General features: G+C 48.8%; 1 protein-coding gene across 1 annotated transcript in view; it reads left to right on the top strand.

Moving 5' to 3' along the window:
- Positions 1-26,482, top strand: part of LOC118377786 (LHFPL tetraspan subfamily member 3 protein) — a 39,849-nt gene extending 13,367 nt beyond the window's left edge. The window contains exons 2-4 of the mRNA XM_052460512.1: positions 21,396-21,623; positions 23,815-23,855; positions 23,981-26,482. Of these exons, the coding sequence (XP_052316472.1) occupies positions 21,396-21,623; positions 23,815-23,834 (248 nt within the window). The 3' untranslated portion in view covers positions 23,835-23,855; positions 23,981-26,482. The remainder of the gene's footprint in view (positions 1-21,395; positions 21,624-23,814; positions 23,856-23,980) is intronic.
- The last annotated feature ends 462 nt before the right edge of the window (positions 26,483-26,944 follow it).

The following is a 26,944-nucleotide window of genomic DNA, read 5'->3' on the forward strand; positions in this document are numbered from 1 at the left end:
GGGAAGAAGGAGGCAGGGGTTTGATGTATCCTCTCTTCCAGAGAGAGGAAGGGAAGAAGGAGGGAGGGGTTTGATGTATCCTCATCTTCCAGAGAGAGGAAGGGAAGAAGGAGGGAGGGGTTTGATTTATCCCCCTCTTCCAGAGAGAGGAAGGGAAGAAGGAGGGAGGGGTTTGATTTATCCCCCTCTTCCAGAGAGGGAAGGGAAGAAGGAGGCAGGGGTTGATGTATCCCCCTCTTCCAGAGAGAGGAAGGGAAGAAGGAGGGAGGGGTTTGATGTATCCCCCTCTTCCAGAGAGAGGAAGGGAAGAAGGAGGCAGGGGTTTGATGTATCCCCCTCTTCCAGAGAGAGAAGGGAAGAAGGAGGGAGGGGTTTGATGTATCCCCCTCTTCCAGAGAGAGGAAGGGAAGAAGGAGGCAGGGGTTTGATGTATCCCCTCTTCCAGAGAGAGGAAGGGAAGAAGGAGGCAGGGGTTTGATGTATCCCCCTCTTCCAGAGAGGGAAGGGAAGAAGGAGGGAGGGGTTTGATGTATCCTCATCTTCCAGAGAGAGGAAGGGAAGAAGGAGGCAGGGGTTTGATTTATCCCCTCTTCCAGAGAGAGGAAGGGAAGAAGGAGGGGAGGGGTTTGATGTATCCCCCTCTTCCAGAGAGAGGAAGGGAAGAAGGAGGGAGGGGTTTGATGTATCCCCTCTTCCAGAGAGAGGAAGGGAAGAAGGAGGCAGGGGTTTGATGTATCCCCCTCTTCCAGAGAGAGGAAGGGAAGAAGGAGGCAGGGGTTTGATTTATCCCCTCTTCCAGAGAGAGGAAGGGAAGAAGGAGGGAGGGGTTTGATGTATCCCCCTCTTCCAGAGAGAGGAAGGGAAGAAGGAGGGAGGGGTTTGATGTATCCCCCTCTTCCAGAGAGAGGAAGGGAAGAAGGAGGCAGGGGTTTGATGTATCCCCTCTTCCAGAGAGAGGAAGGGAAGAAGGAGGCAGGGGTTTGATGTATCCCCCTCTTCCAGAGAGAGGAAGGGAAGAAGGAGGCAGGGGTTTGATGTATCCCCCTCTTCCAGAGAGAGGAAGGGAAGAAGGAGGGAGGGGTTTGATGTATCCCCTCTTCCAGAGAGAGGAAGGGAAGGAGGGAGGGGTTTGATGTATCCCCCTCTTCCAGAGAGAGGAAGGGAAGAAGGAGGCAGGGGTTTGATGTATCCCCTCTTCCAGAGAGAGGAAGGGAAGAAGGAGGGAGGGGTTTGATGTATCCCCCTCTTCCAGAGAGAGGAAGGGAAGAAGGAGGGAGGGGTTTGATGTATCCCCCTCTTCCAGAGAGAGGAAGGGAAGAAGGAGGGAGGGGTTTGATGTATCCCCCTCTTCCAGAGAGAGGAAGGGAAGGAGGGAGGGGTTTGATGTATCCCCCTCTTCCAGAGAGAGGAAGGGAAGAAGGAGGCAGGGGTTTGATGTATCCCCCTCTTCCAGAGAGAGGAAGGGAAGAAGGAGGGAGGGGTTTGATGTATCCCCCTCTTCCAGAGAGAGGAAGGGAAGAAGGAGGGAGGGGTTTGATGTATCCCCCTCTTCCAGAGAGAGGAAGGGAAGAAGGAGGCAGGGGTTTGATGTATCCCCCTCTTCCAGAGAGAGGAAGGGAAGAAGGAGGGAGTGGTTTGATGTATCCCCCTCTTTCCAGAGAGAGGAAGGGAAGAAGGAGGGAGGGGTTTGATGTATCCCCTCTTCCAGAGAGAGGAAGGGAAGGAGGCAGGGGTTTGATGTATCCCCCTCTTCCAGAGAGAGGAAGGGAAGAAGGAGGCAGGGGTTTGATGTATCCCCCTCTTCCAGAGAGAGGAAGGGAAGAAGGAGGCAGGGGTTTGATGTATCCCCCTCTTCCAGAGAGAGGAAGGGAAGAAGGAGGGAGGGGTTTGATGTATCCCCCTCTTCCAGAGAGAGGAAGGGAAGAAGGAGGCAGGGGTTTGATGTATCCTCATCTTCCAGAGAGAGGAAGGGAAGAAGGAGGGAGGGGTTTGATGTATCCCCCTCTTCCAGAGAGAGGAAGGGAAGAAGGAGGGAGGGGTTTGATGTATCCCCCTCTTCCAGAGAGAGGAAGGGAAGAAGGAGGGAGGGGTTTGATGTATCCCCCTCTTCCAGAGAGAGGAAGGGAAGAAGGAGGGAGGGGTTTGATGTATCCCCCTCTTCCAGAGAGAGGAAGGGAAGGAGGGAGGGGTTTGATGTATCCTCATCTTCCAGAGAGAGGAAGGGAAGAAGGAGGGAGGGGTTTGATGTATCCCCCTCTTCCAGAGAGAGGAAGGGAAGAAGGAGGGAGGGGTTTGATGTATCCCCCTCTTCCAGAGAGAGGAAGGGAAGAAGGAGGCAGGGGTTTGATGTATCCCCCTCTTCCAGGGAGATTTTTTAAAATGTATTTATTTTTTTAACCTTTATTTAACCAGGCAAGTCAGTTAAGAACAGATTCTTATTTTCAATGACGGCCTGGTGGGTTAACTGCCTGTTCAGGGGCAGAACGACAGATTTGTACCTTGTCAGCTCGGGGGTTTGAACTCGCAACCTTCCGGTTACTAGTCCAACGCTCTAACCACTAGGCTACGCTGCCGCCCCAGAGAGGAAGGGAAGAAGGAGGGAGAGAGGGACAAGGGCATGGTGATCCATTAAAAAAGCAGCGAGGCGGCAGCAGCATGTGTGATGTTGGTGTGTCTGAGTTTACTTTGTCAAGAGACTGTCGCGCAGTTCCTGTTTCTGTCATCATCAGTCTCTCCAACCGGCTGGTTATGACACCTGGCTTTCATTGTTGGGTTCTGTTGTTGGGTGATTAATGGGGAATGAATGAGATGCAGCGAGGGTAAGACTACTTGGCCCAGTTACTCAGGTCTAGAAAACAACAACGCCACCTGTAAAATGCTCATCTTTAAGAGACTGTGTGCTTGACTGTGTGGGCAGTGGTGACTCGTCTCGTACTGGCCAAAGTTTTCAGAGATCTTTAACTTTTTAAGTTTCCACGCCAATCAAAGGAGGACATAATATAGGGCAAATCCTTTGATGTGCTGGACCTGGGCAGCCATCCACTGTGTTGGAGCGTGTACGCCTCATCCTACTCATCCGGTCTCTCTCTTCCTCCCCTGATGTGCTGGACCTGGGCAGCCATCCACTGTGTTGGAGCGTGTACGCCTCATCCTACTCATCCGGTCTCTCTCTTCCTCCCCTGATGTGCTGGACCTGGGCAGCCATCCACTGTGTTGGAGCGTGTACGCCTCATCCTACTCATCCGGTCTCTCTCTTCCTCCCCTGATGTGCTGGACCTGGGCAGCCATCCACTGTGTTGGAGCGTGTACGCCTCATCCTACTCATCCGGTCTCTCTCTTCCTCCCCTGATGTGCTGGACCTGGGCAGCCATCCACTGTGTTGGAGCGTGTACGCCTCATCCTACTCATCCGGTCTCTCTCTTCCTCCCCTGATGTGCTGGACCTGGGCAGCCATCCACTGTGTTGGAGCGTGTACGCCTCATCCTACTCATCTGGTCTCTCTCTTCCTCCCCTGATGTGCTGGACCTGGGCAGCCATCCACTGTGTTGGAGCGTTGTCGTGGAAATTTCCTCTATTTACCTAATCATGGGAGCAAACCACACACACACGTCAGAGTTAGTTATAAAAGTCCATCTTTAATTATATGAGCTCTTATCACAATCCTCTGACTCTCAGATAAATTCAGTGTCTCCCAGTGAATTCTCCGAGAGCCCCTTTACAATGCAACTGAGTTCCTTTAATAGCAAAGACACACATAGTCAGACAGCATAGACATAATTCATCGTTCAGCTTTGTCTCCTTTCCCAAACCCCAGAACCAATAAACCAAATCCTCCATATCAACAGGCATATATCAAATTGTCATTTATACACAACCCACTCTAAATACAAACTCACGGAGAGGATAGAATGATTCCAGACACTGCCATCCTCCATGAGAAAAGTAGGGAGTGAACTGGCACACACACAGTGGAGCAAAAGACATGCTTACTCATGATGACACTTTGACCTCTCCCCTCTCTGTGGCCCAGGCAACTTAGTTTTGACATAGAACAGATAACTGCAACCTCACCACAGTATTATACAAATATACCATTCTGATGAGAAGTAACTTACACACATTTGATGAATATTAAACATCTTACAAATGTTACCAACAAATTCTGATAATTCCACGACAGCATGTACACCTCATCCTACTCATCCGGTCTCTCTCTTCCTCCCCTGATGTGCTGGACCTGGGCAGCCATCCGCTGTGTTGGAGCGTGTACACCTCATCCTACTCATCCGGTCTCTCTCTTCCTCCCCTGATGTGCTGGACCGGGGCAGCCATCCACTGTGTTGGAGCGTGTACGCCTCATCCTACTCATCCGGTCTCTCTCTTCCTCCCCTGCTCCTCCTGACCCATGGCTAATCAATCAGTCATTGTTTTGACCACCTCTTCAAACCGTAAACCAAAACCCAAGCCCTGAGGGCAATCTCATTCTCCATGTTATCCATGGCCGCCTCATCATCTCTCCGCACTTCCACGCTCATCATTTTAATCTGCTCATCAATCAATGCATCATAATGGATTGGGTTTTCCTGGGCTTGGCTGTCATATTGCCGTGCCTCCAGCATGTATTACCCTAGCTAACCCCAAGTCCCTCCCCGTCTGGGAGAAGCAGCTTGTGAAGATGTAGGTGGTCAGCTGACCCCAGAGTTGAAGGGAAACATGACAGCCTATTGCTAGCCAGCCACAGAGACCGGGACCTGGCATAGGGGTCTAATAAACGACCAGCAGGGATGGTTTTCCTGGAGCACCCTGTCATTGTTAAGTAAGCCACTAACACCGCTTGGGGAATTACCCCCGAACAGTAATTACTGTGAAGGAAGGCAGTGCAGCCATGTGAATGGGAAATTAGCCACTGGGCAAAACTGGTTGAATCAATGTTGTTACCATGTCATTTCAATGAATAAAAATCATTGGGGTGACGTTGAATCAATGTGGAAAACTGATTGGATTTGCAAAAAGTCATCAATGTATGGGCATTTCATATTTTTTTCAACCAACTTTGAACCTAGAACCAATGAGGTGGTGACATTTTTTGATTTCATGTTAAATATACGTTAGTTTTTAACTCAACCAAGTATGTGAAATGGGACCAGTGTGTATATTCAAAGGGAATGGATCTCTGTAAGACAAGCCATTTTTATTAATTGGTGCAATATCTAAAGGACTGGTAGTACCGAGCGGAGCTGGTTTTGAGGAACAATGTTCCCGCTGTGAAAGAAACAGCTAATGATGTTGACAGAGTGTTTCTTTCAAAGCGAGCCTTGCCGAGACCATGGTAAAAAAAAACTTTTACAAATGAGGTCTGTGTTGTGAGGACATCAAATGGCTTCGGCACTCGCGGAGCAGCACAACAGCAGAGGTTGTTATCTGAAAAATTTAGCGCAGTATATTGGTCTCCGGGAACGTGTGGTTGATACTCCAGGGAGTCTGGATGAGGACACGTTCTGTGTGCATTGCTGCACTTGTGACTTATTATACAATCTCCCCTGGGTTCAAATACCATACTGCTCTTTAATGAGATACTTTAATGAGATCGTCTATGTTACAGCTTCTGGTTTAGCATTGTAGTTAAGTTATTTTTGTGTTGCGATTTTGATCTAGCTGTAACCCAGTACGTTTACATGGACCTGTTTATGAAGGTTTACGGCTCGGAGGATGCGTAGCTGAGAGAGAGATGCACTGTTTCACCGTTGTTCGCTGTCAGCTCTGTAGTCAATATTCTTTCCGAGCTTGGCTCGCTCACTCCCCTGTGTTGCCATGGAAACGGCACACTACTCGCTCGCTTCCTGCCTCTCCCTATCGTGTTGCTGTGAGATGGGCAGGAACTCTCGGACACGGCGGGCGGAGACTGGTGTAGTGGTCAAAGAGGTTCCTTCTGGGAAGGCACCACTAGTGTTAAAAGGCGTGTCTCCATGGCAACCAGCTGGATATCGACCAGTCTGCCCTTTAAGCCGTTCCCTGCTGCCCTCGCCCCATGTCACTAGTTGGCATCAAAGCCTTCCCTCTGATACAGCTCTGCCATTCATCACTGCTCACCAAGCTCCTGCTGATCACTCTTGTTGATCATCATGACATAAGATCAGAGTGGGCAGAGAGAGACATGATGTGTCTGGCCCCCTACACAGACAATGAAACGACTGACAGTCCATCATTTAGCTTGGAAACTAGATTCAACCACTCACATCTCTCACTCTGTAGACATTTTCAGCTTTATAAACAACTTTTAAATTCCACAATTATTTCAGTATTCCACTCTCTGTGACACACTGCTTCCAGATTCTCACTATTGTCCCATTCAACAGTCTCTTCCCACTTCAGCTGAATGTTATTTTCATGATTACAGCACAACAGAGACGGTTGCATAAAGTAACTGTGCAAGATCACTCCCTGTATCCCCTCCTCTCCCAGTCCATCATTAGTCAGCTTGGTACTTCCAAACTGATCTCCAAGCAGTAGAGAGAGGATCACATCACATGTACCCTTCCGTCAGCCCAGATCAGAGGAATATTAAAACAATCCCATCAGCCAACTTCAAACGGAGCCGGGTGGGAAAAAAAGAAACGAGGACATCTAGAATATTCACCTGAACAGCCTTAGCCATCTTCCACTTCCAGAACCCTGTCACCACATCTGAGGAACTTGGGAAAGAAAGGAAGGATCCACGCTGAATAGTGAGGAAGTTCTTCTAATCTAATGGGGAGATGATGAGGCTATACTTGGGCCCGTCTCTTTCTGTTCAACTAAAAACTCAGGGAAGGGATTTTTGTTAGACATCAAGCATTGATGAGACACCTGGGTTGATTGGTGCAATGTAGAACTAACCCTGTGGGGGAATTATCTTGGAGGCTTGCAGCTCTCCATCAGAGTGGAGGAAATTGCTTTTCTATTGCTGCTCATTCAGCACAGTCAGTAAGCAGTTCCCAGTCTGTAGCTGGGTCCCGTCCAAAAAGCCTTGTTACTTTATGATACTATACTACTACTACTCAGCTTATACTACTACTCATTCCCTCTCATGGAAGCGCATCAAAACATTATTAGGTCGATTTTTTACATTTTCTTCTACTCACATGATTACAGTGCGTCAATAATTGTTGTTTTCCCTGTGAGGCTGCATTGCATGTCACTGTGGCTCCTCGTTGGCAGATGCGCGATACTCGGCGGGTCTGCCGCCGGTAGTTAATTGTAACACCTGTTCCCAATCACCTCTTCTGCTCTTCCGCCCTAGAGGTTCATGGGAAACAGTGTCCTCTGTGCAATGTGTCAGGCTACTGTAATACTACAGCTCTTTATGAGTATGATAAAGGGCTTGTCATATCTGAGCGAGGGGTTGAGCGTGAGTGTCCGTGACTCTTTAGAGGGATTGAGGCATATGGCAGGGTTGGGTTTACTCATGAGATGCGATGAAAGAGTGAGAGAGAGAGAGAGAGAGAGAGAGAGAGAGAGAGAGAGAGAGAGAGAGAGAGAGAGAGAGAGAGAGAGAGAGAGAGAGAGAGAGAGAGAGAGAGAGAGAGAGAGAGAGAGAGAGAGAGAGAGAGAGAGAGAGGGAGAGAGAGAGAGAGAGAGAGAGAGAGAGAGAGAGAGAGAGAGAGAGAGAGAGAGAGAGAGAGAATTAAAGAGAGGAACAGAGAGGAAGGGGAAAATGAGAGAGAGAGAGCTGGCTATGTGACTCATGTTGTCCTCTGTCACAGCATCAGGAGTGTGTGACTCTCACGGCTAACTGAGAGAGTCAGGAAGAGGTGACGCAAGAGGTTTTAGTCCGCCCAAAATCTGTCCATGAAAATAAGGAATTTAATGAGTGTCAACAAAAAAATGTTATTGCTGATTTGCTGTGTGTGGCTTATTTGATCGAATAGAAGTTTCGTAATGGTTAAGTTGTTATGAAAGCACTGATATAAGTGGACGCACATGGCATTTCTGCAACTTTATATCAGAGCCTGTTGTCATAGAGATAGAGGACTCATCATGGATATAACCCGTTTTAGCATGGACATTGCCATTGAGGGCTTCCACCATTTTATAGTAGTCATCTGGGTGGGGATTTCTATGAGTTGGGAGCAATCAGCCAATGAAGAAGAAGAAAATGGAATACTTTAAAATGGAGCCCTGTAACAATGTGCTCTGAGAGTCAGATAGCAAGTTCAGGGAGTGAGTGTTTTAATTTAAAAAAACACAACATAATACAAAATAAGAAACACGAACAACGCACAGAAGGAAGGATCCAAGGGGAGGGACATATATAGGGAAGGTAATCAAGGAGGTGATGGAGTCCAGGTGAGTGTCATGAGGTCCTGGTGCCCGTGACGATGGTGACAGTTGTACGGGAGAATGAGCAGCCTGATGACCTAGAGACCGAAGAGGGAGCACACGTGACAAGCCCAGAGGGGGTCAGTCAGTGGGCTTTCATAGAGAGATTTAAACCAGAGGGGGTCAGTCAGTAGGCTTTCATAGAGAGATTTAAACCAGAGGGGGTCAGTCAGTAGGCTTTCATAGAGAGATTTAAACCAGAGGGGGTCAGTCAGTAGGCTTTCATAGAGAGATTTAAACCAGAGGGGGTCAGTCAGTAGGCTTTCATAGAGAGATTTAAACCAGAGGAGGTCCGTCAGTGGGCTTTCATAGAGAGATTTAAACCAGAGGGACTCAGTCAGTAGGCTTTCATAGAGAGATTTAAACCAGGGGAGGTCAGTCAGTGGGCTTTCATAGAGAGATTTAAACCAGAGGGGGTCAGTCAGTGGGCTTTCATAGAGAGATTTAAACCAGAGGGGGTCAGTCAGTGGGCTTTCATAGAGAGATTTAAACCAGAGGGGGTCCGTCAGTGGGCTTTCATAGAGAGATTTAAACCAGAGGGGTCAGTCAGTGGGCTTTCATAGAGAGATTTAAACCAGAGGGGGTCCGTCAGTGGGCTTTCATAGAGAGATTTAAACCAGAGGGGGTCCGTCAGTGGGCTTTCATAGAGAGATTTAAACCAGAGGGGGTCCGTCAGTGGGCTTTCATAGAGAGATTTAAACCAGAGGGGGTCCGTCAGTGGGCTTTCATAGAGAGATTTAAACCAGAGGAGGTCCGTCAGTGGGCTTTCATAGAGAGATTTAAACCAGAGGAGGTCAGTCAGTGGGCTTTCATAGAGAGATTTAAACCAGAGGGGTCCGTCAGTGGGCTTTCATAGAGAGATTTAAACCAGAGGGGGTCCGTCAGTGGGCTTTCATGGAGAGATTTAAACCAGAGGGGGTCAGTCAGTGGGCTTTCATAGAGAGATTTAAACCAGAGGGGGTCCGTCAGTGGGCTTTCATAGAGAGATTTAAACCAGAGGAGGTCCGTCAGTGGGCTTTCATAGAGAGATTTAAACCAGAGGGGGTCAGTCAGTAGGCTTTCATAGAGAGATTTAAACCAGAGGGGGTCAGTCAGTAGGCTTTCATAGAGAGATTTAAACCAGAGGGGGTCCGTCAGTGGGCTTTCATAGAGAGATTTAAACCAGAGGAGGTCCGTCAGTGGGCTTTCATAGAGAGATTTAAACCAGAGGGGGTCAGTCAGTAGGCTTTCATAGAGAGATTTAAACCAGAGGGGGTCAGTCAGTAGGCTTTCATAGAGAGATTTAAACCAGAGGGGGTCAGTCAGTAGGCTTTCATAGAGAGATTTAAACCAGAGGGGGTCAGTCAGTAGGCTTTCATAGAGAGATTTAAACCAGAGGGGGTCAGTCAGTAGGCTTTCATAGAGAGATTTAAACCAGAGGAGGTCCGTCAGTGGGCTTTCATAGAGAGATTTAAACCAGAGGAGGTCAGTCAGTGGGCTTTCATAGAGAGATTTAAACCAGAGGGGGTCCGTCAGTGGGCTTTCATAGAGAGATTTAAACCAGGGGAGGTCAGTCAGTGGGCTTTCATAGAGAGATTTAAACCAGAGGGGGTCCGTCAGTGGGCTTTCATAGAGAGATTTAAACCAGAGGGGGTCAGTCAGTGGGCTTTCATAGAGAGATTTAAACCAGAGGGTCAGTGGGCTTTCATAGAGAGATTTAAACCAGAGGGGTCAGTCAGGGGCTTTCATAGAGAGATTTAAACCAGAGGGGGTCCGTCAGTGGGCTTTCATAGAGAGATTTAAACCAGAGGGGGTCCGTCAGTGGGCTTTCATAGAGAGATTTAAACCAGAGGGGTCAGTCTTTCATAGTCCAGTCCGGGCTTTCATGGAGAGATTTAAACCAGAGGGGGTCAGTCAGTGGGCTTTCATAGAGAGATTTAAACCAGAGGGGGTCCGTCAGTGGGCTTTCATAGAGAGATTTAAACCAGAGGAGGTCCGTCAGTGGGCTTTCATAGAGAGATTTAAACCAGAGGGGGTCAGTCAGTAGGCTTTCATAGAGAGATTTAAACCAGAGGGGTTCAGTCAGTAGGCTTTCATAGAGAGATTTAAACCAGAGGGGGTCCGTCAGTGGGCTTTCATAGAGAGATTTAAACCAGAGGGGGTCCGTCAGTGGGCTTTCATAGAGAGATTTAAACCAGAGGGGGTCAGTCAGTAGGCTTTCATAGAGAGATTTAAACCAGAGGGGGTCAGTCAGTAGGCTTTCATAGAGAGATTTAAACCAGAGGGGGTCAGTCAGTAGGCTTTCATAGAGAGATTTAAACCAGAGGGGGTCAGTCAGTAGGCTTTCATAGAGAGATTTAAACCAGAGGGGGTCAGTCAGTAGGCTTTCATAGAGAGATTTAAACCAGAGGAGGTCCGTCAGTGGGCTTTCATAGAGAGATTTAAACCAGAGGAGGTCAGTCAGTGGGCTTTCATAGAGAGATTTAAACCAGAGGGGGTCCGTCAGTGGGCTTTCATAGAGAGATTTAAACCAGGGAGGTCAGTCAGTGGGCTTTCATAGAGAGATTTAAACCAGAGGGGGTCCGTCAGTGGGCTTTCATAGAGAGATTTAAACCAGAGGGGGTCAGTCAGTGGGCTTTCATAGAGAGATTTAAACCAGGGGAGGTCAGTCAGTGGGCTTTCATAGAGAGATTTAAACCAGAGGGGGTCAGTCAGTGGGCTTTCATAGAGAGATTTAAACCAGAGGGGGTCCGTCAGTGGGCTTTCATAGAGAGATTTAAACCAGAGGGGGTCCGTCAGTGGGCTTTCATAGAGAGATTTAAACCAGAGGGGGTCAGTCAGTGGGCTTTCATAGAGAGATTTAAACCAGAGGAGGTCCGTCAGTGGGCTTTCATAGAGAGATTTAAACCAGAGGGGGTCCGTCAGTGGGCTTTCATAGAGAGATTTAAACCAGAGGGGGTCAGTCAGTGGGCTTTCATAGAGAGATTTAAACCAGAGGAGGTCCGTCAGTGGGCTTTCATAGAGAGATTTAAACCAGAGGGGGTCAGTCAGTGGGCTTTCATAGAGAGATTTAAACCAGAGGGGTCAGTCAGTGGGCTTTCATAGAGGGATTTAAACCAGAGGAGGTCTGTCAGTGGGCTTTCATAGAGAGATTTAAACCAGCGGGGGTCAGTCAGTGGGCTTTCATAGAGAGATTTAAACCAGAGGGGGTCCGTCAGTGGGCTTTCATAGAGAGATTTAAACCAGAGGAGGTCCGTCAGTGGGCTTTCATAGAGAGATTTAAACCAGAGGGGGTCAGTCAGTGGGCTTTCATAGAGAGATTTAAACCAGAGGAGGTCCGTCAGTGGGCTTTCATAGAGAGATTTAAACCAGAGGAGGTCAGTCAGTGGGCTTTCATAGAGAGATTTAAACCAGAGGGGGTCCGTCAGTGGGCTTTCATAGAGAGATTTAAACCAGAGGGGGTCAGTCAGTTGGCTTTCATAGAGATTTAAACCAGAGGGGGTCAGTCAGTGGCTTTCATAGAGAGATTTAAACCAGAGGGGGTCCGTCAGTGGGCTTTCATAGAGAGATTTAAACCAGAGGAGGTCAATCAGTGGGCTTTCATAGAGAGATTTAAACCAGAGGGTGTCCGTCAGTGGGCTTTCATAGAGAGATTTAAACCAGAGGAGGTCAATCAGTGGGCTTTCATAGAGAGATTTAAACCAGAGGGGGTCCGTCAGTGGGCTTTCATAGAGAGATTTAAACCAGAGGAGGTCAATCAGTGGGCTTTCATAGAGAGATTTAAACCAGAGGGGGTCCGTCAGTGGGCTTTCATAGAGAGATTTAAACCAGAGGGGGTCAGTCAGTACGCTTTCATAGAGAGATTTAAACCAGAGGGGTTCAGTCAGTGGGCTTTCATAGAGAGATTTAAACCAGAGGGGGTCCGTCAGTGGGCTTTCATAGAGAGATTTAAACCAGAGGGGTCCGTCAGTGGGCTTTCATAGAGAGATTTAAACCAGAGGGGGTCCGTCAGTGGGCTTTCATAGAGGGATTTAAACCAGAGGAGGTCCGTCAGTGGGCTTTCATAGAGAGATTTAAACCAGAGGGGTCAGTCAGTGGGCTTTTTCATAGAGAGATTTAAACCAGAGGGGGTCCGTCAGTGGGCTTTCATAGAGATATTTAAACCAGAGGGGGTCAGTCAGTGGGCTTTCATAGAGATTTAAACCAGAGGGGTCAGTCAGTGGGCTTTCATAGAGATTTAAACCAGAGGAGGTCCGTCAGTGGGCTTTCATAGAGAGATTTAAACCAGAGGAGGTCAATCAGTGGGCTTTCATAGAGAGATTTAAACCAGAGGGGTCAGTCAGTGGGCTTTCATAGAGAGATTTAAACCAGAGGGGGTCAGTCAGTGGGCTTTCATAGAGAGATTTAACCCAGAGGAGGTCAATCAGTGGGCTTTCATAGAGAGATTTAAACCAGAGGGGGTCAGTCACTGGGCTTTCATAGAGAGATTTAAACCAGAGGGGGTCAGTCAGTGGGCTTTCATAGAGAGATTTAAACCAGAGGGGGTCCGTCAGTGGGCTTTCATAGAGACATTTAAACCAGAGGAGGTCAGTCAGTGGGCTTTCATAGAGAGATTTAAACCAGAGGGGGTCAGTCAGTAGGCTTTCATAGAGAGATTTAAACCAGAGGGCGTCCGTCAGTGGGCTTTCATAGAGAGATTTAAACCAGAGGGGGTCCGTCAGTGGGCTTTCATAGAGGGATTTAACCCAGAGGGGGTCCGTCAGTGGGCTTTCATAGAGAGATTTAAACCACAGGGGGTCAGTCAAAGGGCATATACTATAACGCTCTGCATTTTCTATGATGGAATCAAAAAATATCTGAAAACAAAATGATCTGAAATATTCTTCATGAGGAGTCACAACAGTGTACCCTTGTACATTTGGTAAGAATAAGGCATGTAGAAACTTGTGTTTCGGGTCGACTGTTTATTCCCCCCCCCCCTGGCTATTATGAATAGCTAATATAGTATAACTGATGTGATCTTGCCTGGGCCTGGGGCTGATACAGACGTGGGCGGCTTGCTGCAGAATGATTGGGTTATTCATTTGATCCTCAATCACTTTTACGGCACACTGTCCTCCAGGGACCATCCATAAACCCCTCTGCTTTAGGAATGGAGAACAGAAGCAGATTTCTCTGCTTTGAATAGGATAGGACTTTTCCCCAGGCAGGGTAGAAAATACACAAAGGTCAAAGTAATGAATTGCAGAACAAATGCAACATATCTATTGGTTTAATTAAGAACCACCATTGCTGCTCAATTAAGGACAGGATGGAGTAGTCTTGCTAGTCGAACACTTCCTTTCCTCTCTTTATGTGTCAGATGGTGTCACGATCGGCGTAGTGAAGAGACCAAAGCGCAGCGTGGTGTGAATACATTATTTTAATGTTAGACGAATGAACACGAAGATCACTAAACAAACAAACAAACAAACAAAATAATGAGACGACCGTGACCGCTATCAATACTGTGTGAAAACATGCAACATCACATAGACAATAACCCATGAACCACAATACAAAACAGACTACCTAAATTTGGTTCCCAATCAGAGACAACGACAAACACCTACCACTGATTGAGAACCATATCAGGCCAAAACGCATAGAAACAGACTAACTAGACATGCAACATAGAATGCCCACTCATATCACACCTTGACCAAACAAAACATAGATACAAACAACACAAATAATGGTCAGAGTGTGACAGATGGGACGCATTGGGATTCTAACCCTGTATCCTCCCGATGGTACTTCCATTCAGCAAGCCCTCCCTCTATCCCTCTATCTTCTCCCCCATCCACACTCCCTCTATGTATTCCCACCTTCCTCCTCTCCTCTCTCCCTAGGAAAGAAAACAACAGGCACCTCATATAACTCTTACTCTGTTCAGACACTCGTTGTATAAACTAATAGTGCGTGTTCCTGACATGATGCTCTTTGCCTCTCTGTCTGCCTGCTCCACCTGTGCACAGTAGAGAAGCAACAGCTACAATTGATGTCATTCTGCGCCTGAGCCATAGAGACAGAGTGCTCAGCTCTTTCCCTCTCTCCTTCTGTCCCTCTCTCTTTCTAATCTTATTCCTTTGCCTTTATCTCTCCCCCTCTCCTTCCCTGTCTGCTTCCTTGTAAAATCCTTGTCGGCCCCAATGACAAGTGAAACAAGTTGTTGTGGAGGGAGAGAAAAAGAAGCATGCCAATGCTATAGTCTGCCTGAGTGTGTTGGATGCATACAGAGATGAGGGGGAAGAATGCACTCTAATCCAAACCACAGAGCAGCTCATGTAAGCCAGTTGGGTGAATGCAGCAGGTCTCCAATGGGGGTTTCAGCACCTCTTGATTGGACAGCTCCCTGCTAGCATTACAATTCAACTGTCTAAAATGAATCTCTTTGGCTGTAATCGCATTGACTGCTCTGTTTGTACAGTCAATGCGCGGTGCTGTAATTGGCTGTGCGTGCACATGGGTGTTTGCATTTGTGCTTTTGATGAGCTAATGAGCCTGGCCATATGCAGAAGACGGCACAGCATCCATGTCACACAGCCTGCATCCCCACATTACCCTCAGCCCTTAACACACTGAGCCTGTGACCAGCAGCACTATGGGAGGATTGAGGGGAAAGGTGTGAGAGGATTCGCACAGGAGAGGAGAGAGCCCAATTTTCATCTATCTCTCTCTGCCCCAATTTACACTCTCTATATATGCATTTGGCATGGTTCACCTTCGCACTGAAAGAAAACCTGCACGCACAAACACAACCTCAATCCCAACCAACCAGCCAGCCTCATTCACAACCAACCAGCCAGCCTCATTCACAACCAACCAGCCAGCCTCAATCACAACCAACCAGCCAACCTCAATCCCAACCAACCAGCCAACCTCAATCCCAACCAACCAGCCAGCCTCAATCACAACCAACCAGCCAGCCTCATTCACAACCAACCAGCCAGCCTCATTCAAGACATTAAGCAGCCGTGGAGTGAACGGGCGGAGAACTGGGGCTGTAATCTGTCTGTCTGTGTTGAGGAGAAGCAGCAACAGTTGGCGGGAGGATGGAGACGAGGAGTGAGAGGACTGAAAGTTCCCGACTCTGACTCCACTTGTCAAGATAATCCATCCACCTGACAGGTGTGGCATATCAAGAAGCTGATTAACCAGCATGGTCATTACACAGGTGCACATTGTGCTGGGGGCAATAAAAGGCCACTCTAAAATGTGCAGTTTTGTCACACAACACAATGTCATAGATGTTTTGAGTGAGCATGCAATTGGCATGCTGACTGCAGGAATGTCCATCAGAGCAGTTTCCAGAGAATTTAATGTTAATTTCTCTACCATAAGCCACCTCTAACATTGTTTTAGAGAATTTGGCAGTACGTCCAACCGGCCTCACAACCGCAGACCACGTGTATGGCGACGTGTGGAAGAGAGGTTTGCTGATGTCAACGTTGTGAACAGAGTGCCCCATGGTGGCGTCATTGGCTCATTAATTGACTTATTCAATGTTTGCCTGAGACTTAAACTTTAGGCTCCTTGTCCATTTCAGATGTAGGATCTTAACCCATATTGTTACAGTAAAATAATCCTGCAACAACAGGATTTTAACATTTGATGTTGCCTGTTTGTTGGTTAGGCTATTAGCGGGTCAAAAGTAGGCTACATGAAAAGTGCAATACTGTTTAATATAACCGTGTGTTAGTGTGGGTTTTCAGGGACTTTTGTAAATCACGAGGCTCATCTGCATTTCCTGTGTTGCAGGAAAATTGATAACAAAAGTGATCAAATTAAGATCCTACATCTGTAGGTTCCCATGCTCTTTCCTCACTCTGCATCTCCCTGGTTCACTGTAAGAGGAAGTGAACGGGTAAATTATGTTTTTATTGTTAATGTTGAGTTCAGAGTTAGAATGACTGCCCTCCTCTCAGTCTGGACCCAAGCTATAAGACCACCTCAGAACCATATTGTGTCATTTATGAAAAGGTCTGGAAGTGAGAGGACCATAGTCAAATGCAGAGCATCCAATCCAACACTCTCTCACACACAGCACATATAAACAAGATCAACGTTAAAAACGAGAGAAACTCATCGGTGTCCCATCCTCTGATCCGAGAACAGTGATTAGCAATGTGGATGATCAGTGCCGGAGTCTGACGCAGCGCTAACACTCCCGGCTAGGATGATCTGTTCACAATGATTCAGAAATAGAGAGGCATAGGTGATCATATCTCAATGTATTTAATTCAAATGATTATGTTTTTGTCAAATGCTATTGGTTTGGGCTACTTACGGTCAATTTGCAGAGTACAAATGATTTTAAATTGTGTTCCGGCCCCCTGACCATCCGCTCAATAAAAAATTGTCCCGTGGTTGAATGTAATTGGGGACCTCTGGTGTAGAGGTGGGATTAGATTATAGCTATTACATGCTTTAACACCAGTGTGCATTATTAAAGATCAGTTAGCACCGTTTCTATCATTACCACAATTCTGATCCATATCATCATGTCCTGTTGAACTCCATACTAACAGGAAACCACATGTCCTGTTTAACTCCAGACTAACAGGAAACCACATGTCCTGTTTAACTCCAGACTAACAGGAAACCACATGTCCTGTTTAACTCCAGACTAACAGGAAACCACATGTCCTGTTTAACTCCAGACTAACAGGAAACCACATGTCCTGTTTAACTCCAGACTAACAGGAAACCACATGTCCTGTTTAACTCCAGACTAACAGGAAACCACATGTCCTGTTTAACTCCAGACTAACAGGAAACCACATGTCCTGTTCAACTCCAGACTAACAGGAAACCACATGTCCTGTTTAACTCCAGACTAACAGGAAACCACATGTCCTGTTTAACTCCAGACTAACAGGAAACCACATGTCCTGTTTAACTCCAGACTAACAGGAAACCACATGTCCTGTTTCCTGAGATTGTGTCTTAAGTAGATAGATTTCTCTCTCTGTACTCTCTCACTGACTCTTTAGCTTAGCCTCTGACAGCAATGTCCACGATTGTTAACACACACAAATGCCTCTACTACGGACTCTGCTCCTGTGACTGTGTGGGACTGCTAGATATCCTCTGACAATACTTTTATTGATCTGTTACCACAGCCTGCACTGACGTCTCCGTGTTATTGTCACACACTCTGAACAAGTGAATTGAATTGAAGACAGTCCCAGTGTCTCTGGCTGGAGTGGCTGTGCGTACTGTTTGTGTCCATGGGGAGCTGCAGTGGTCACTCTGACAGTGGTCAGGAGATCAGGAGAGTGAATCAATCAGCTAGTGAACAGAGGAGAGGAGAGATTACAGGAGTAGGGGAACAGGAGAGACTACAGGGGGAGGATGAGAGGAGGGACTACAGGAGGGGAGGAGGAGAGACTACAGGGGGAGGATGAGAGGAGGGACTACAGGAGGGGAGGAGGAGAGACTACAGGGGGAGGAGGGACTACAGGGGGAGGCTGAGAGGAGGGACTACAGGAGGGGAGGAGGAGAGACTACAGGGGGAGGAGGGACTACAGGGGGAGGATGTGAGGAGGGACTACAGGAGGGGAGGAGGAGAGACTACAGGGGGAGGAGGGACTACAGGGGGAGGATGAGAGGAGGGACTACAGGAGGAGAGGAGGGACATCACAGGAGGGGAGGAGGAGAGACTACAGGGGGAGGAGGGACTACAGGGGGAGGATGAGAGGAGGGACTACAGAAGGGGTGGAGGAGAGGAGGGACTACAGAAGGGGAGGAGGAGAGACTACAGGGGGAGAAGGGACTACAGGGGGAGGATGAGAGGAGGGACTACAGGAGGGGTGGAGGAGAGGAGGGACTACAGAAGGGGAGGAGGAGAGACTACAGGGGGAGGAGGGACTACAGGGGGAGGATGAGAGGAGGGACTACAGGAGGAGAGGAGGGACTACAGGAGGGGAGGAGGAGAGACTACAGGGGAGGAGGGACTACAGGGGGAGGATGAGAGGAGGGACTACAGAAGGGGTGGAGGAGAGGAGGGACTACAGGAGGAGAGGAGGGACTACAGAAGGGGAGGAGGAGAGACTACAGGGGGAGGAGGGACTACAGGGGGAGGATGAGAGGAGGGACTACAGAAGGGGTGGAGGAGAGGAGGGACTACAGGAGGGGAGGAGGAGAGACTACAGGGTGAGGAGGGACTACAGAAGGGGTGGGGGAGAGAAGGGACTACAGTAGGGGTGGAGGAGAGGAGGGACTACAGAAGGGGAGGAGGAGAGGAGGGACTACAGTAGAGGTGGAGGAGAGGAGGGACTACAGAAGGGGAGGAGGAGAGGAGGGACTACAGAAGGGGAGGAGGAGAGACTACAGGGGGAGGAGGGACTACAGGGGGAGGATGAGAGGAGGGACTACAGGAGGAGAGGAGGGACATCACAGGAGGGGAGGAGGAGAGACTACAGGGGGAGGAGGGACTACAGGGGGAGGATGAGAGGAGGGACTACAGAAGGGGTGGAGGAGAGGAGGGACTACAGAAGGGGAGGAGGAGAGACTACAGGGGGAGAAGGGACTACAGGGGGAGGATGAGAGGAGGGACTACAGGAGGGGTGGAGGAGAGGAGGGACTACAGAAGGGGAGGAGGAGAGACTACAGGGGGGAGGATGAGAGGAGGGACTACAGGAGGAGAGGAGGGACTACAGGAGGGGAGGAGGAGAGACTACAGGGGGAGGAGGGACTACAGGGGAGGATGAGAGGAGGGACTACAGAAGGGGTGGAGGAGGGAGGGACTACAGGAGGAGAGGAGGGACTACAGAAGGGGAGGAGGAGAGACTACAGGGGGAGGAGGGACTACAGGGGGTGGATGAGAGGAGGGACTACAGAAGGGTTGGAGGAGAGGAGGGACTACAGGAGGGGAGGAGGAGAGACTACAGGGTGAGGAGGGACTACAGAAGGGGTGGGGGAGAGAAGGGACTACAGTAGGGGTGGAGGAGAGGGAGGGACTACAGAAGGGGAGGAGGAGAGGAGGGACTACAGTAGAGGTGGAGGAGAGGAGGGACTACAGAAGGGGAGGAGGAGAGGAGGGACTACAGAAGGGGAGGAGGAGAGACTACAGGGGGGAGGAGGGACTACAGGGGGAGGATGAGAGGAGGGACTACAGAAGGGGTGGAGGAGAGGAGGGACTACATTTGGGGAGGAGGAGAGACTACAGGGGAGGAGGGACTACAGGGGGAGGATGAGAGGAGGGACCACAGAAGGGGTGGAGGAGAGGAGGGACTACAGGAGGGGAGGAGGAGAGACTACAGGGGAGGAGGAGGAGAGACTACAGGGTGAGGAGGGACTACAGAAGGGGTGGGGGAGAGGAGGGACTACAGTAGGGGTGGAGGAGAGGAGGGACTACAGAAGGGGAGGAGGAGAGGAGGGACTACAGTAGAGGTGGAGGAGAGGAGGGACTACAGAAGGGGAGGAGGAGAGGAGGGACTACAGTAGGGGTGGAGGAGAGGAGGGACTACAGAAGGAGAGGAGGAGAGGAGGGACTACAGAAGGGGTGGAGTAGAAGAGGACTACAGTAGGGGTGGAGGAGAGGAGGGACTACAGAAGGGGAGGAGGAGAGGAGGGACTACAGAAGGGGTGGAGGAGAGGAGGGACTACAGAAGGGGTGGAGGAGAAGAGGGACTACAGAAGGGGTGGAGGAGAGGAGGGACTACAGGAGGAGAGGAGGGACTACAGAAGGGGTGGAGGAGAGGAGGGACTACAGTAGGGGTGGAGGAGAGACTACAGGGGGAGGGATGGAGGAGAGACTACAGGGGGAGGGAGGAGGAGAGACTACAGTGGGAGGGATGGAGGAGAGACTACAGTGGGAGGGATGGAGGAGAGACTACAGGGGGGTGACTACAGGGGGAGGGATGGATGGAGGAGAGACTACAGGGGAGGAGGGGAGGAGAGACTACAAGGGGAGGCAGGGATGGAGGAGAGACTACAAGGGGAGGGAGGGATGGAGGAGAGACTACAGGGGAGGGATGGATAGAGGAGAGACTACATTTACATTTACATTTAAGTCATTTAGCAGGGGCTCTTATCCAGAGCGACTTACAAATTGGTGCATACACCTTATGACAACCAGTGGAACAGCCACTTGCATCTAAATCTTGTTGGGGGAGAAGGGGGGTGAGAAGGATTATGGACTTACCCTATCCTAGGTATTCCTTGAAGAGGGGGGTGGAAAGGAAGGTGGTGATTACAGGGGAGGGGGACTACAGAGGGAGGGATGGATGGAGGAGAGACTACAGGGGGAGGAGGGGAAGGAGAGACTACAGGGGGAGGAGGGGGAGGAGAGACTACAGGGGGAGGAGGGGGAGGAGAGACTACAGGGGAGGGGGAACTACAGGAGGTGGGATGGATGGAGGAGAGACTACAGGGGGAGGGTGATGAGTTTAGAATGCTGCATAGATATGGTATGGGTTAATCTAACACTATCTCTTTGTCTCTCTCTCCCTCCACCTTTCTGTGTTTCTCCTGTACTCTCTCTTTTCTGTAATCTCCCCCTTTCTCCCACGTCTTCCTTTCTCCCTCCATCCCCCCATCCCTCCCTCCCTCTGTCTCTCCATCCCTCCCTTCCTCTGTCTCTCCGTCCCCCCATCCCTCCCTCCCTCCCTCCCTCCCTCCCTCCCTCTGTCTCTCCGTCCCCCATCCCTCCCTCCCTCTGTCTCTCCCTCCCCCCCTCCCTCCCTCCCTCCCTCTGTCTCTCCATCCCCCCATCCCTCCCTCCCTCTGTCTCTCCATCCCTCCCTCCCTCCGTCTCTCCATCCCCCATCCCTCCCTCCCTCTGTCTCTCCATCCCCCCCATCCTCCCTCCCTCCCTCTGTCTCTCCATCCCCCATCCCTCCCTCCATCCCTCTGTCTCTCCATCCCCCATCCCCCCTCCCTCTGTCTCTCCATCCCCCCATCCCTCCCTCCCTCTGTCTCTCCATCCCTCCCTCCCTCCCTCCCTCTGTCTCTCCATCCCCCCATCCCTCTGTCTCCATCCCCCCATCCCTCCCTCCCTCCTCCTATCCCAGGTACGTGCCTGATTCTGGGCTGTATGATCTACCCAGACGGCTGGGACAGTGACGAGGTGAAAAGGATGTGTGGGGAGCAGACAGACAAGTACACCCTGGGAGCGTGCTCCGTGCGCTGGGCCTACATCCTGGCTATCATGGGCATCATGGACGCCCTGATACTCTCCTTCCTGGCCTTCGTCCTGGGAAACCGTCAGGATGGGCTGATGGCTGATGAACTGCTGGATAGTAAGGACAACACTTAATCTAAAATCAGTTTGGGATTTTAGGTAATTATGAATAAGATTACATGGACAGGGGGGACCTGATTCTAGATCAGTACTCCTACTCTGAGATACTTTATGAATACAAGCTGTGGACTTTCCTCATGTGAGCATGCCATACAGAGGCTGTCTCAAAAAGTGATATGTGTGATAGTGCAATGCTCTTCAATCCTGCCCCTGGTGACCACAGGGTGTCTACCTGTCTCTGAAGGGCAGCACCATACTGATGTGTTAGTGCAGTGCTGGACCAAACACCTGCACACCCTTTGGCTCTCCGGGACCAGGAGTGAAGAACACTATTGCACAGAATAACAGAACCTCTGTAACTGAAGTCTGAACCCCCTCTCCTCCAGACACTTCCACATCTCCCATATCTTGGTGTTTAATGTATTTAGGCTAATAAATAAACACTTCTCATCAACCCCCTCCTCCAAAGCCCATAGCATGGGGTGGGTGTGTATCAAATGTACCCTGCTGTCAAAACCCCACATGGTAGATATTCATATTCTGTCCCTTTTTATGCAAATATTTTCAGCATAATTTCACACACCCGAGCCATCACCAATTAACATATTTTAACTGCTTCTCACATAACACCTGCCTACTGTTATTACCGATGGGATTGGGAATTGGTGAGTCAGAGAGAGAGAGAGAGAGAGAGAGAGAGAGAGAGAGAGAGAGAGAGAGAGAGAGAGAGAGAGAGAGAGAGAGAGAGAGAGAGAGAGAGAGAGAGAGAGAGAGAGAGAGAGAGAGAGAGAGAGAGAGAGAGAGAGAGAGAGAGAGAGAGAGAGAGAGAGAGAGAGAGAGAGAGAGAGATGGAAAGGAGAGAGGAAGAAGAGAGAGAGGAGATGGAGAGAGGAGAGAGAGAGAGAGAGAGAGAGAGAGAGAGATAACAAAACAAGATGGCAGAGTCGAAGAGAATGGCTAAAACGACAAGAAGGGGGAAGGAACAGAAAAAGAGAGAGATGGAATGGAAAGGAGAGGGGAATGGAAAGGAGAGGGAGATGGAAAGGGGAGAGGGAGATGGAAAGGAGAGGGAGATGGAAAGGAGAGGGGAATGGAAAGGAGAGGGAGATGGAAAGGAGAGGGAGATGGAAAGGAGAGGGAGATGGAAAGGAGAGGGAGATGGAAAGGAGAGGGAGATGGAAAGGAGAGGGGAATGGAAAGGAGAGGGAGATGGAAAGGAGAGGGAGATGGAAAGGAGAGGGGAATGGAAAGGAGAGGGGAATGGAAAGGAGAGGGGAATGGAAAGGAGAGGGAGATGGAAAGGAGAGGGAGATGGAAAGGAGAGGGAGATGGAAAGGAGAGGGAGATGGAAAGGAGAGGGGAATGGAAAGGAGAGGGAGATGGAAAGGAGAGGGAGATGGAAAGGAGAGGGAGATGGAAAGGAGAGGGAGATGGAAAGGAGAGGGAGATGGAAAGGAGAGGGAGATGGAAAGGAGAGGGAGATGGAAAGGAGAGGGAGATGGAAAGGAGAGGGAGATGGAAAGGAGAGGGAGATGGAAAGGAGAGGGAGATGGAAAGGAGAGGGAGATGGAGAAAATAAGACGGAACAAAAAGGGAGAGAATTTACAGAGTCCTGAATTACTAATGGCTGTTTACACAGCTTGGCTATCAGCCTGTCTAAATGAATCACATGAGCTGATCGGCGAGGGCTGCCAGTTGGCGCAGGAGAACGCCATGTAACAGAGGGAGGATGCCGTAATCAGCTATGGGACAGGAGGAGAGAGAGAGTCTCAATTGGGCACACATTCAAATGAAGTCTAGTAGGATCTGCTTCCAAAATCCCAGACACCCTCAATTATCAATGTTATAGGGTTTCAAGATGTCTGACTTCACATTATCAGCTATAAGACGAGAGAGAGAGAGAGAGAGAGAGAGAGAGAGAGAGAGAGAGAGAGAGTGACCGAGTCTCATTTTGGCAAAGTGATTAATTGTTCTGTTGCAGTAATGTATGTGTCAGTCCAATGATTAACTATGTTTATAAAGGAGGTCTCTGAGCCATTTAGATAAGGATGTCATTACCTTACCACTGATTGGTGACTTTTCCTCACTACTGCCACCGACTGGCGTGGCTCTGGTACTACAAGTACAGAAGCTCTAGTGGTATTCATAGTGACATTACCAATGCTAACCTCTCCTTTCTGTCCTCACAGAGACTGGTAATTCCATATAAACAGCCAAATACTGTACAAAGGTGGGTGTGCTTTTTTGTGAATTGTGAATTATCAATATAATTATAATAATTATCATAATCAATATTATCAATATCCATATGCTTGTGTTGCCATTGGTACATCTAATTGTGCTCTTTATTCACAGGTGTTGGTGCCCATCAGAGGTAAAGATAATGTAACACAACGTTCCAGCTTTCATACCTGTCACTCTGGAGGTGGAAAGGAGAGCTACTGCTGTTGGAAAGAACAGAACGAGAAAAGGACAATTGAATGAAAGGAGGAGACATCCACTCCAAGAGAACCCACTTAGTAAAGACCAACCCCTACGGCCCCGTTATCACCCAGACATGACCTTGAGTGCAACAACAGATGGAAGACTTCATATTGTTTTATGAAATCCGTTACTGAGTGGACACGGTAGGCCTAACGGGCGGCAGATAGCCTAGTGATTAGAGCATTGGGTCAGTAACCGAAAGGTCGCTGGTTTGAATACCTGAGCCGACAAGGTGAAAAAAAGTCTGCCGTTGTGCCCCCTGAGTAAGGCACTTAACCCTGATTTGCTCCAGAGGCGCTGTACTACTGTGACTGACCCTGTAAAACAACACATTTCACTGCACCTATCCAGTGTATGTGACAATAAAACATATTAGGAAACATATGAGAAAAGGTTTGTTTGTGAAAAAGACCTTGAGATTCTGTCCCACCATTCAAGGCCCTAGCATAGGAAAACACAAATTAACCCAGCGATTCCCAAACTCAGTCCTGGGGATCCCAAGGGGTGCACGTTTTGGTTTTTGCCCTAGCATTTGACCCAACTAATTAAAATAATTAACTAATCACCAAGCTTTGAAAACTTGAATCAGCTGTGTAGTGCTTGGGGGAAAAAACAAAACATGCACCCCTTGAGGTCCCCAGGACTGAGTTTGGGAAACGGTCAACTAACTCATGACCACACATGACCGCTAGGCTACAGCATTGGATTGTTCAGACGTCTGATCAAACAGAGCTGTCGTCTTTATTGTGTCAAACTCACCCCTGGACACAGACAGTACACATGTACCTGAACTGTGGATTCCTTCATGACTTGTGTTCCACTCTTTGCTCTTCATTGGGCTCATCATTGTAAGACTGTTTACAGTGGGTGAGCATGGTCCATGAGAACTGTAAGCACTGTCTGGAAGGGTGGAAGGGTCAGTGGTGCCTGGGAACCTTTGGACGTCCCTACACAAAACCCTAACCTTTATCCTTACCTTAACCTTTTTAAATAGAATCTTCAACGGGGTGACATCAGAATTGGTACGTCCCAAGGATCCCATTTAGACGTGTCCCTACTGGAAGACAACGGCTGAACAGAGAGCGATGCTCCACCACTGACACCACATTAAATGTGACCAAGTTGAAGGTAAAGAAGACATTTTGTAGCTGTAATGAATGACTGTTGTGATAGAATCAGCGAGGTAGAGATCAGCGCCATGTAGGACTAGAGGTCAAGAGCAGGCTGCCAATCATAGTGTCCTCGGCAACCCTGGAGAAAACCATGCTGAAGAACCATGTATTAAGTAGAAGAAAAAGCCTATTAACAAATAGAAATAGCTGTTCTACGTGTTGGAATATTATTTTGTCTCGACTATGATATTTACAATCGATGGACAACACTTAACACCCAATCGACAGTATTGTAGAGTATTGCCATTTTACTATGTGAAGAAGTGTTTCCATAAAGTGTGGCTCAGTGTCTTGAATTGTATTATCTGGGAATATAACCTTAGAATCCATCTGCAACTTTATCACTAGTAGCAATGTGTCCTTTAACGGAAAGTCATTCTTGCTCTCTATCCAGCACATTTTATCAATGAATACAAATACAATTTCTTGAAGGTCAAAATATGGACGTTATGGCCATATAAAGGGACAGAACTGGTTGAAAAGATCAGTAGCCTCCAGAGCCCATGTAAACTCAAGTCACGTAGTTTACCACTGTCACACAAACAGGGCTGCAACGCAACTTTATAACTATTATTTCAGCAGTCTACTGCCAGCAGCATAGCACCCTGCATCCCACTGCTGGTTTGCCCCTGAAGCAAAGCACGGTTGGTCCCGGTCAGTCCCTTGATGGAAGACCGGATGCTGCTGGAAACGGTGTTGGAGGGCCAATAGGAGGCACTCTTTCATCTGGTCCAAGGAGATCCTAATGCCCCAGGGCAGTGAAGGGGACATTGCCCTGCATAGGGTGCTGTCTTTCAGATAGGAAGTTAAATGGGTGTCTTAACTCTCTGTGGTCATTAAAAATCCCATGGCATTTATTGTAAGAGTAGGGGGTTAAATTCCCAACCTGGCCACCTAATCATCCTCCTAATTGGCATATATCACTTTCCAGCCGGTGAGTGTAGTGCTTTATAAATCCACGCTCATTATGTTATAAATGTGCCGAGTGTTCTTATAGGGCTTCTGGGCTGAAACAAGCTCAACTTAACATGTGAACCACAGAAAGCTGCTGTGGGGGCGGCTCATAGTAATGTCTGGGAACGGAGGCAATGGAATGGCATATCATTCCACTGATTCCAATCCAGCCATTAATATGAGCCAGTCCTCCCCAATTAATAAGGTGCCACCAACCTCCTGTGATGTGAACTAATCAACATGTGAACATATTCAATCAGTTCAAACCCCACTTACCTTATTATACTGGCTAGTCCAACCCCCACCTACCTTATTATACTGGCTGGTTCAACCCCCACCTACCTTATTATACTGGCCGGTCCAACCCCCACCTACCTTATTATACTGGCCGGTTCAACCCCCACCTACCTTATTATACTGGCTGGTTCAACCCCCACCTACCTTATTATACTGGCCAGTCCAACCCCCACCTACCTTATTATACTGGCTGGTTCAACCCCCACCTACCTTATTATACTGGCCGGTTCAACCCCCACCTACCTTATTATACTGGCCAGTCCAACCCCCACCTACCTTATTATACTGGCTGGTCCAACCCCCACCTACCTTATTATACTGGCTGGTTCAACCCCCACCTACCTTATTATACTGGCCAGTCCAACTCCCACCTACCTTATTATACTGGCTGGTTCAAACCCCACCTACCTTA

The sequence above is a fragment of the Oncorhynchus keta genome, chromosome 13 (assembly GCF_023373465.1).
Source record: "Oncorhynchus keta strain PuntledgeMale-10-30-2019 chromosome 13, Oket_V2, whole genome shotgun sequence".
In the NCBI taxonomy this organism is placed as follows: Eukaryota; Metazoa; Chordata; class Actinopteri; order Salmoniformes; family Salmonidae; genus Oncorhynchus; species Oncorhynchus keta.